We start from the raw sequence: 11,177 nt of genomic DNA, 5'->3' as shown, positions 1-11,177 counted from the left end.
TTTTTCAGGTAGACTACCTATTTCCTCTTCATTTGTTAGGTCTGGTGTGTTTTGACCCTGCTCCTTCATCTGCTGTGTGTTTTTCTGTCATCTCATTTTGCTTATCTTACTGTGTTTGGGGTCTCCTTTTCACAGGCTGCAGGTTCGTAGTTCCCATTGTTTTTGGTATCTGTCCCCAGTGGCTAAGGTTGGTTCAGTGGGTTGTGTAGGCTTCCTGGTGGAGGGAACTAGTGCCTGAGTTCTGGTGGATGAGGCTGGATCTTGTCTTTCTGGTGGGCACGTCCACGTCTGGTGGTGTATTTTGGGGTGTCTGTGGCCTTATTATTATTTTAGGCAGCCTCTGTGCTAATGGATGGGGCTGTGTTCCTGTCTTGCTAGTTGTTTGGCATAGGGTGTACAGCACTATAGCTTGCTGGTCGTTGAGTGAAGCTGGGTCTTGATGTTGAGATGGAGATCTCTGAGAGATTTTTGCCGTTTGGTATTACGTGGAGCTGGGAGGTCTCTTGTGGACCAGTGTCCTGAAGTTGGCTCTCCCACCTCAGAGGCACAGCCCTGATGCCTGGCTGGAGCACCAAGAGCCTTTCATCCACACGGCTCAGAGTAAAAGGGAGAAAAAATAGAAAGAAAGAAAGAGGATATAATATAGTGAAGTAAAATAAAGCTATTATAAAGCAAAGCTATACAGACAAAATCTCACCCAGAAGCATATACATATACACTCACAAAAAAAGGAAAAGGGGAAAAATTAATATATCCTGCTCCCAAAGTCCACCTCCTGAATTTGGGATGGTTCGTTGTCTATTCAGGTATTCAACAGATGCAGGCACATCAAGTTGTTTGTGGAGTTTTAATCCACTGCTTCTGAGGCTGCTGGGAGAGATTTCCCCTTCTCTTCTCTGTTCGCACAGCTCCCGGGGTTCAGCTTTGGATTTGGACCCGCCTCTGCGTGTAGGTCGCCTGAGGGCGTCTGTTCCCCACCCAGACAGAACGGGGTTAAAGGAGCAGCTGCTTCGGGGGCTCTGGCTCACTCAGGCCGGGGGGAGGGAGGGATACAGAGGAGGCAGGGCGAGCCTGCAGCGGCAGAGGCCTGCGTTGCACCAGCCTGAGGCGCGCCGTGCGTTCTCCCGGGAAAGTTGTCCCCGGATCACGGGACCCTGGCAGTGGCGGGCTGCACGGGCTCCCGGGAGGGGCGGTGTGGAGAGTGACCTGTGCTCGCACACAGGCTTTTTGGTGGCGGCAGCAGCAGCCTTAGCGTCTCACGCCCATCTCTGGGGCCCGCGCTGATCGCCGCGGCTCGCACCCTTCTCTGGAGTTCGTTTAGGCGGCGCTCTGAATCCCTTCTCCTTGCGTGCCGCGAAACAAAGAGGCAAGAAAAAGTCTCTTGCCTCTTCGGCAGCTGCAGACTTTTTCCCGGACCCCCTCCCGGCTAGCTGTGGCGCACTAACCCCTTCAGGCTGTGTTCACGCTGCCAACCCCAGTCCTCTCCCTGCGATCCGACCGAAGCCCGAGCCTCAGCTCCCAGCCCCCGCCCGCCCCAGCGGGTGAGCAGACAAGCCTCTCGGGCTGGTGAGTGCTGCTCGGTGCCGAGCCTCTGTGCGGGAATCTCTCCGCTTTGCCCTCCGCACCCCTGTTGCTGCGCTCTCCTCCGTGGCTCCGAAGCTTCCCCCCTCTGCTACCTGCAGTCTCTGCCCGTGAAGGGGCTTCCTAGTGCGTGGAAACCTTTCCTCCTTCACGGCTCCCTCCCACTGGTGCAGGTCCCGTCCCTATTCTTTTGTCTCTGTTATTTCTTTTTTCTTTTGCCCTACCCAAGTACGGGGGGGAGTTTCTTGCCTTTTGGGAGGTCTGACGTTTTCTGCCAGTGTTCAGTGGGTGTTCTGTAGGAGCAGTTCCACGTGTAGATGTATTTCTACTGTATCTGTGGGAAGGAAGGTGATCTCCGCGTCTTACTCTTCCGCCATCTTCTCTCCGGCCTGATATTATGTTTTACATCTAATTGTTTTGTGTATCTCTTTTCTGCTTACTGTGGATGTAGATTTTACTACTTTTGTGTTTTAACCTTCCTACTAGCTTTGTGTGTGGGTGATTTCCTGCCTTTACTGTTTGCCTTTACCAATGAGATTTTTTTCCTTTCATGATTTTTGGGTTTCCTGTTGTGGCCTTTTCTTTTTTGCTTAGAGAAGTTCCTTTTACATTTCTTGTTTGGTGGTGCTGAACTCTTTCTGCTTTTGCTTGTCTGTAAGGCTTTTGATCTCTCTATCAAATCTGAATGAGAGCCTTGCTGGGTATTCTTGGTTGTTGTAGGTTTTTCCCTTTCATCAGTTTAAGTATATTGTGCCATTCCCTACTGGCCTACAGAGTTTCTGCTGAAAAGTCAGCTGATAGCTTTATGGGACTTTACTTGTATTTCATTTGTTGTTTTTCCCTTGCTGCTTTTAATATTCTCTCTTCATCTCTAATTTCTGCCATTTTGATTACAATGTGTCTTGGTGTGTTTCTCTTTGGGTTAATCCTGTGGGGACTCTGTACTTCCTGGATTGGATGTTTGCTTCCTTTCCCATTTTAGGCCAGTTTTCGGCTATTATGTCTTCAAGTTTGTTCTCAGCTCCCTTTTCTCTGTTTCCTCCTTCTTGGACCTCTATATTAGTGCACTTGATGTTGTCCCAGAGGTCTCTTAAATTGTCCTCATTTCTTTTCATTGTTTTTTCTGTTCAGCTTCAGTGATTTCCACTTCTCCATCTTCCAGCTCGCTGATCCATTCCTCTGTCCCATTTAGTCTACTGTTGGTTTCTTCTAGTATATTTTTCATTTCAGTTATTGTATTCTTCATCTCTGTTTGGTTCTTTACATTTTCCAGCTCCTTGTTTAAAACTTCCAACTTTTCTGTTTATCCACTCTTCTCCCGAGTTCTTTGATCATTTTTATGATCACTACCCTGAACTCTTTCTTGAGTAGACTGCATATCTCCACTTTGCTTAGTTTTTCTTCTGGGGTTTTATCTTGTTCCTTCGTTTGGAAAATACTCCTCTGTTGCCTCATTTTGCCAAGTTGTTGTTTTTATTTTTATGTATCTGGCAGGTTGGTTCCATTTCCCCACCCTGGAGAAGCGGCCTTTTGTAGGAGATGTCCTATGCATCCCAGCAATGCATCCCCCTCTTGTTACCCAAGCTGTATGTCCTCTAGGGGTTCACCCTATGAGGGCTGCATGGGTCCCTCTGTTGTGGCAGGCTGTGTGGGTAGTTTGGTAGGCTTGATTGGCCCCTGGCTCAGTTGATTGCCAGGCCTTGCCTTGTGTGGGGGGTGCTAACTGCTGGTTGCTGGGACCAGGTCACGTGGTGGCTGACTGTGGAACCCAGGAGGCCTGGGACTAGTGCTAGGCACTGGTGGGCAGAGTCAAGGTCCAGGAGACTCTGGGGCTGTTGCCCACCCACTGGTGGGGGAACCCAGGTCCTGGGGCTAGTGCCAGCCTACTGGTAGGCAGAGCCAGATCCTGGAATCTAGTCACAGCGACCAGGGGTCCCTGAGCTGGTGTCAGGTCGCTGGTGGGTGAGGCCCATTCCTGACATGGTTGAGTGCAGAGTCCAGAGCATCCTGAAGTTTGTGTTGGCCTGCTAGTGGGTGGGGCCAGGCCCAGCTGGTCCTAGTGCAGGATCTGGCCTGCTGGTGGCGTGTCCAGATCCATCGGCCATGGAGCTGTGGTTTTCTTGCTGTTGGTGTCTGCTCCCTGGTGGGTGAGACTGGTCTGGAGGCTAGAGCAGACTCCTTAGAATGTGGGACTGTGGCCCAGGCACTGGTGCCTGCCCATGGGTGGGTGGAGCTGGGCCCTATGGTGGGCAAGGCCATGTCCAGAGGTGGCTGGGGGCTCAGGGGGTCTCAAGGCAGCCTATCTGATGGTGGGTGGAGCTGTGTCCCCACCCAGTTAGTTGCTTGGCCTAAGGTGTCCCAGCAGTGGTGCCTATAGGCTGTTGGGCCAGGGCCAGGCTGGGTGCTGGGGCTAATAAGCTGGAGGGAGGATTCCACAATGACTTGTCAGCACCAGTGTCCACGTGGTAGAATGAGCTCCCAAGAATGGCTGCTGCCAGTGTCTGTGTCCCTAGGGTGAGCTGCAGTTGCCTCCTGCCTCTCCAGGAGATTCTCTAAGAGCAGCAGGTAGGTCTGACCCAGGCTCCTATATAATCACTGCTCCTGCCCTGGGTCCTGGAGCACGTGAGATTTTCCGTGAGCCCTTTGAGAGTGAAGTCTCCGTTTCCGCCAGTCCTCTGGTACTCCTGAAAGTAAGCCCCTCGTGCCTTTCAAAGCCAAATGCTCTGGGTGCTCATCTTGCCAGTGCAGGACCCTTGTGCTGGGGAGCCTGACTTGGGGCTTGGAACCCTCTTTTGGGAGAACCTCTGCAATTGCAATTCTCCTGTATGTTGGTCCCCCACCTGGGGGTATGGGACTTGGCTATATTGTGACTCCTGTCCTCCTGCCTGTCTTGTTGTGGTTCCTTCTTTATATTATCTTTAGTTGTAGAAGAGCTTTTTGGTAGGTTCTGGTCTTTCCAAGCGTGAACTTTGGAAGCTGATTAGAACAAGTCAACTGTGAAAAGACATTTATGAGATAATCACAAATAAGAACATTGACTGGATGTTAGACAGTATGAAGGAATTATTGGTGAATTTTTTAGTGTGATAATGGCATTACTTTATCTCTTGAAGGTACATATAGAAATGTACAGATGAAATAAGGTATCAGAAATTGCCTTAAAATAATTCAGTCATAGGAGTATGTGTGGAAAAAGTGAGGGTGGGGTAAGAGATGATACAACACTGTCCATGAGTTGATAATTTTTGAAACTGGGTAATGGGGATGTAGTTCATTATACTATTTTCTCTACTTTATGTGTGTTTGTTTAAAATCTTCCACTGAGGTGGAAAAAAAAGCAGGTATGAAAAGTACCTTGCACATAGCAGCAGCTCAATAAAGGATTGTTTCTGTAATCTAACAAACAATGAGCAAACTGTGCTTTAGAGAGAGAGAGTAAGTAACTTAACCTAAAGAAAGACACACAGGCTTGGCAAACACAACTCTGCTTCTCAGAGAGTCCTATGTGTAGGTAGCCCAGTTGGCAGCTATGATAATCACAAAAGCCACTCACTCAAATTGAATTTTTATTCCAAAGACTGTAATGGGTAGAAAGACAGACAACAGCCAAAACTGAAAACAATTTGCTTAACTGGAAATTAGAAGTAGTTCATTTGCAGGAGAGCAAACAGTGGGTGACAGCCTTGGCACTCTGGTTATTTTTATGCTTTCTTGGTTATAACTTATCAATGTCCTTCTGATACACAATGTGGATGTGCAGCATTTACAGCAAATAACAGAAAGAAAGAAAGGAAGAAAAGAAAGGAAAAAAATCCACAGAATCCCCAAATTCAGAAACTAACAAACATTCACTTAACAACACAGTGGTGAAGACTTTTTTTGGTAGCAAAATTTTCACAATTCTTAAAATGGGAATCTTCAAAAGTACTTCTTTAAGTTCAAAAGCTAAAAAAACTGAAGAGGGGATAGTTACACTGGCTTAGAAGAGCTGCCGCCTGTCACGAAGATGACAATCAGTCCTAGTTCCAAACACAGTGATAACCGGTGAACCTGACGAACCGAAGAGAGAGGCCGACTGGTGGGCACTGATGTCACTGATTGTACGAACACACTGGATCCCTCATCACTAACAGCCAACGCTAACAGCTACTGCTCCTCCTGACTGATGCCAAGGTTGCCTTTCTGCACCTCGAGTTCCTCAGCACTGACCATCGATGGGTCAATAGCCGCATATTTGGTTCCGTGGAATTGCAGCAAATGTATCTGCAGAAATGCAGAATAATTATTTTAAACATCACTGTCGTGTATTAATGGTTTCTAGTTCTAAAATTACAGAGTACTGGGGGAATGGGCAAGATAAGCTCAGGGAGTTAAAAGGTACAAACTACTATGTATAAAATAAGCTATAAGAATATATTGTACAGCACAGGGAATATAGCCAATACTTTATAGTAACTTTAAATGGAGTATAATCTATAAAAATGTTGAATCACTATATAGAACACCTGAAACTAATATTGTAAATCAACTATACCTCAATAAAAATAAATATATACACTAAAAAATTAGAGTAATACATAATAATTAGAAAACAGAAAAGTCAAAAAATTTTTAAAAACCACAATTTGGGGACTTCCCTGGCACTGCAGTGGTTAAGAATCCGCCTGCCAATGCAGGGGACATGGGTTCGAGCCCTGGTCCGGGAAGATCCCACATGCTGTGGAGCAACTAAGCCTGTGCGCCACAACTACTGCGCCTGTGCTCCAGAGCCTGCAAGCCACAACCACTGAGCCCATGTGCCACAAATACTGAAGCCTGCGTGCCTACAGCCTGTGCTCTGCAACAAGAGAAGCCACCTCAATGAGAAGCCCACGCATCACAATGAAGAGTAGCCCCTGCTTGCTGCAACTAGAGAAAGCCCGTGTGCAGCAATGAAGACCCAACGCAGCCAAAAGAAAGGAAAAAAAAAAAACAAACCAAAACCACAATTTGGGATCTTTGTTCCTCACTTAATATGTAACCAGTCTTTCCAGGTAACTACAAATTGTTATTAACATCTTAAATTGCCACGTGCTTCTTCACTAGTAGGTGTTTACCCTTCCCCTCTGCTGCTACGAATCAGGTCCTACCCATCCTCTGCTGTTCTAACACTGTAATGACTATCTCTGGGAATCAAGTTTTTTTGTATTTATGATCCTCTCCTCAGGATCTGTTGCCACACGTGGACAACAGGATCAAAGAATGTGACTGGTTTTTTAAGGCTCTTGATACTACTTGCCAAATTGCAAAGCAACCATTTCTCACCACTATTCTAATATCCATTTAGGCAAGTATTAGAAGAAGTGGTGTTTACTTGTTTGTGTGGTGTGTTTTAATGCATAAAATTAGACCAAGAAGTCACTTCATGGGATTCAGATCGACTCGATTTAAGTCTGGTATCCTGCTCTGGCTGAAATTCATTGCATCCAGGAGCCAAGGTCCCATCGTACCAAACGGCTGCTTCCCTGTGTGAGTTCAGGCCTGTGGTTCTTAGAAAAGGGATAGTGGGCAGAGAGTCCCCAGGCATCTCTAATATACTTGAATTCTCCTGTAAGTTATTAATGTAGACCACCTTTATCAAGTCAATGCTTCATTCCTACAGAGAATTCTGTAGTTCTCTTACTCGACCACCAAAAAAAAAAAAAAGCTTTACGTTTCAAACCATAGACTCTGGGTTCAAAGTGCTCTGGGTTCCAACCTAGGACCTACCTGTACATAGAGATTCACCTCTGCGCTTCTGCACAGGTATGGGAAATTGCCTCCTGTTTTCAGGTGAGCCCTCCGGGCATTAGGATACAGTTTGTACATTTCTTCTTTAGCTTCAGTTGAAAGTGCACTCTGGTCAAACACCTTTAAAAGAACATGAGGCCCAAACTGTTATTTCAATGTGTTCTTTTCACATTCAGCAAAGTGCCCCCCACAACCAAGCATTCCTTTCAAGAGACATGGCTGAACCCTTCTAGAGCCTGGGCCACCCCACCCCCTCTTGCTCATCCCTGGTGACTCTAACTCCAATGTAAAACATTAACAGATTTTACTGCCAAATGTCTCTTGCATTGTTTAGGGGAAAAAATTCTACCATGAATTTCCTTTGTCCTCAAACATAGTTAACTAAATAACCAGAATATTAATAGCAATTTTTTTTTTTTTGGGGCTGCGTTGGGTCTTCGTTGTGGTGTGTGAGCCTTCTCTAGTTGCGGCAAGCAGGAGCTACTCTTTGTTGTGGTGCGCGGGCTTCTCATTGTGGTGGCTTCTCTTGTGGAGCACGGGCTCTAGGCGCATGGGCTTCAGGAGTTGTAGCTTTCAGGCTCTAGAGCACAGGCTCAGGAGTTGTGGTGCACGGGCTTAGCTGCTCCGTGTCATGTGGGATCTTCCCGGACTAGGGCTCGAACCCATGTTCCCTGCATTGGCAGGCGGATTCTTAACCATTGAGCCACCAGGGAAGTCCTGCGAACAATTGAAAATACCAATTTCAAAAAGATCACGAAACCCTAAAAGAACTTATTATTAATTTGAAAACAGTTATAGGGACTTCCCTGGTGGCACAGTGGTTAAGAATCCGCCTGCCAATGCAGGGGACATGGGTTCAAGCCCTGGCCTGGGAAGATCCCACATGCCGCAGAGCAACTAAGCCCATGCGCCACAACTACTGAGCCTGTGCTCTAGAGCCCGCAAGCCACAACTACTGAAGCCCACGCGCCTAGAGCCTGTGCTCCACAACAAGAGAAGCCACTGCAATGAGAAGCCCACGCACTGCAACAAAGAGTAGCCCCTGCTTGCCACAGCTAGGCCCGGGCACAACAATGAAGACCCAATGCAGCCATAAACAACTAAATAAATAAATTTATAAAAAAAAGAAAGTTTTTTAAAAAAAATAGAAACAGTTATACAAGTAGCATATGAATTCAAAAAAATTTTTTTATAGTATAAGATGAGAAGTCCACACCCTTTTCTGGGGGAGCCACTGTTAGAAGTTTGGAATATGACTCTAGAATCTTTCAGTACTCATACAAATTTATGTTTATGCACATGCAACAAATTATTCAAAGTAATTTAAAAGAAACAAAAAAACCCATGAAAATAAAAATAGGTGTATCTCCACCTTGCTAAAACTTGCAGACAGTTTTAAGTGACCATGTACCCAAGTGGTGAACACAACTTTGAAAGGGCAGGCAGAGCAAATGCACTGCGAGGACCATGTATTTCACTGAGAGTGTTGAAAAGCTTGCTCTGGGTCATGGTAAATGTTGGAATGTAGGAATTATAGTGGAGAATGAAAAGTTATTGTACATGTTTGTAATGGATAATTTCCTGATAAAAATCAGTTCTTAAAAATACCATGTTACTTGCATTTAGGAATAAATCCATTATGAGACAGAACAGTTATATGATTAAAATAAAAAGTCAAAGCCACAGTGAGATACCACTTCACAACCATTAGGGTGGCTACTATCAAAAAAACCAGAAAATAAGAAGTGTTGGAGAGGATATGGAGAAACTGGAAACCTTATGCATTGCTAGTGGGAATGTAAAATGGTACAGCCCCTGTGGAAGGCGATAAGGCAGTTCCTCCAAAAGTTAAATATAGAATTACCAAATGATTCAGCATTTCTACTTCTAGGTATGCACTACCCAAAAGAATTGAAAGCAGGAACTCAAATGGGTATTTGTACACCAATGTTCGCAACAGCCAAAAGGTGGAAACAACTCAAATGTCTGTCAGATGAGAAGATAAACAAGAGGTGGTATATACGTACAACGGAGTATAATTCAGCTGTAAAAGGGAATGACACTGTAACATGGATGAACCTTGAAAACATTATGCTAAGTAAGTGAAACAAGCCAGATACAAAAGGATAATTATATGATTCTACTTGTATGAGGTACCTAGGATAGGCAAATTCATAGAGACAAAAAGTAAGATAAAGGTTACTAGTAGGGACTGGGGGGGATGGGGAATTATTGTTTAATGGGTACAGAGTTTCAGTTTGGGATGATGGAAAGTTCTGGAGATGGGTAACAGTGGCAGTTGGACCACACTGTAAATGTACTTAATGCCACTGCTCTTTACACTTAAAAGTGGTTTAAATGGTGAATTTTGTTATGTATATTTCACTACAATTAAAAAATATATAAGAAGCAAGTTTTTGTGTTAGACTTTATGGAATTCTTGATTCTCTGCACTCATGAGGCACCTTCACTTTACTGCCCAGATTTGTAATTTAGGCTAAAGAGCAATATCTGTTGATGAGAATAGCAAAGCAAACCAAAATGGGTAAGGACTACCATGTTTGTTTAAATTTACTTTGATTTCAATGGTGTTATTCCTGCCAGAAAAAATACAGGATAAGCAATAAAAGATTATTTTGGATTTAAGAAAGCTGGGGGGTAAAAAAAAGAAAATCCAAGGCAGTACTTGAAGAGGCACACTGAAAAATCATAAAATAATTATAAGGTGGATCTTGACATATACATATAGAAAAGGCAAAGCATCTATTTTACTTAAAACTTACGTCCATGATGGTCACAGGGATGTCCCGAATTTTATGAGGTTCCACATAAGAATTTTGACAATTCAGGGTAAGTCTTGAAGCCAGTTCACTCTGCCCCAAACTTTCCAGCTGCAGAAAGAAACAAAGGTGAATTTTTTAAAAATTAATTTTGTTTTTCACATTTACATTAAATCCACAGATAATACCTGTGCTCAGAAAGGTGGTATTATGTGTGGTGGGGCCAGTATGGTCACCACTGAGGAAACAGTGTATTTGAGGCCATAACTGGGCCTTGCAAGTGGTGACATTTTTCTATTCTGGGCACCTGGCCTTCCACAGCCCTCAACCTGAGCCGACTCTTCCACCAGGTGCCTGTGGGCACCAAGCCAATTCCAGCAGCTCAAAGAGGACAGATAGACATTTAAGTAGAGGCCTCCGAAGAAAAACGTCTATCCCATTAGTTCCTAAATGCAAGTCCACAGACCTGCTCCATCACACTTACCTGGGGAGGTGGAAGAGGAGTGAGGTAAAAACACAGATTCACAGCGCCCTCGGCCAGGGATTCTAGTTCAGTGGTCTGGTGTGAGGCCTTAGAATCTGTATTTTTAAAAGCTCCCCCAAGTGATTCTGATGAATTACTTAGCAGCAGGAATATCTGTCTGGACGTAGTAAAGTTAATATGGAAGAACGCTTAACAAATACCTCTAGTACACAGTGAGACAGGTATTTCTTCAGGAACCAAGCAGACATGAAAATTCCGAGTACAAGGTGTCCCCACCCCAAGGCCATGATCCTTACCCTGTCCACCATGAAATCAATGGCATCAGCCATCATAGGGTCCACTGGGCCAGATGAAAAGTTTCCAAGAACTATTTTTTTGAGCATAAATGATGGCATCAGCCAAAAGCTGTTTAAAAAAAAAAAAGACCTGATAATTTAAATTTCCAAGACTACACATAAATAGCAAATATTCATTCAACACTGAAGCTTCGTATTAGCTAGGTTCTTGGGACCTAGAGATTAAAAAAGACCTAGTCCTTTCCTTTAAAGAGCTAGTTTTGAAGC

At 44.8% G+C, this 11,177-nt stretch overlaps 1 protein-coding gene across 5 annotated transcripts in view; it reads right to left on the bottom strand.

Moving 5' to 3' along the window:
* Positions 1-5,130: 5,130 nt before the first annotated feature.
* Positions 5,131-11,177, bottom strand: part of SPG21 (SPG21 abhydrolase domain containing, maspardin) — a 32,225-nt gene continuing 26,178 nt past the window's right edge. For all 5 annotated transcript variants that reach the window (XM_036843154.1, XM_036843151.1, XM_036843152.1 and 2 more), the window contains exons 6-9: positions 10,911-11,019; positions 10,134-10,241; positions 7,330-7,470; positions 5,131-5,844 (exon numbers count right to left, since the gene is read on the bottom strand). In XM_036843154.1, the coding sequence (XP_036699049.1) occupies positions 5,728-5,844; positions 7,330-7,470; positions 10,134-10,241; positions 10,911-11,019 (475 nt within the window). In that variant the 3' untranslated portion in view covers positions 5,131-5,727. The remainder of the gene's footprint in view (positions 5,845-7,329; positions 7,471-10,133; positions 10,242-10,910; positions 11,020-11,177) is intronic.

This window comes from Balaenoptera musculus, chromosome 2, assembly GCF_009873245.2.
Source record: "Balaenoptera musculus isolate JJ_BM4_2016_0621 chromosome 2, mBalMus1.pri.v3, whole genome shotgun sequence".
Classification (NCBI taxonomy): Eukaryota; Metazoa; Chordata; class Mammalia; order Artiodactyla; family Balaenopteridae; genus Balaenoptera; species Balaenoptera musculus.
Note: the sequence above shows the minus strand (reverse complement) of the source record. Positions and strands in the feature narration are given on the sequence as shown.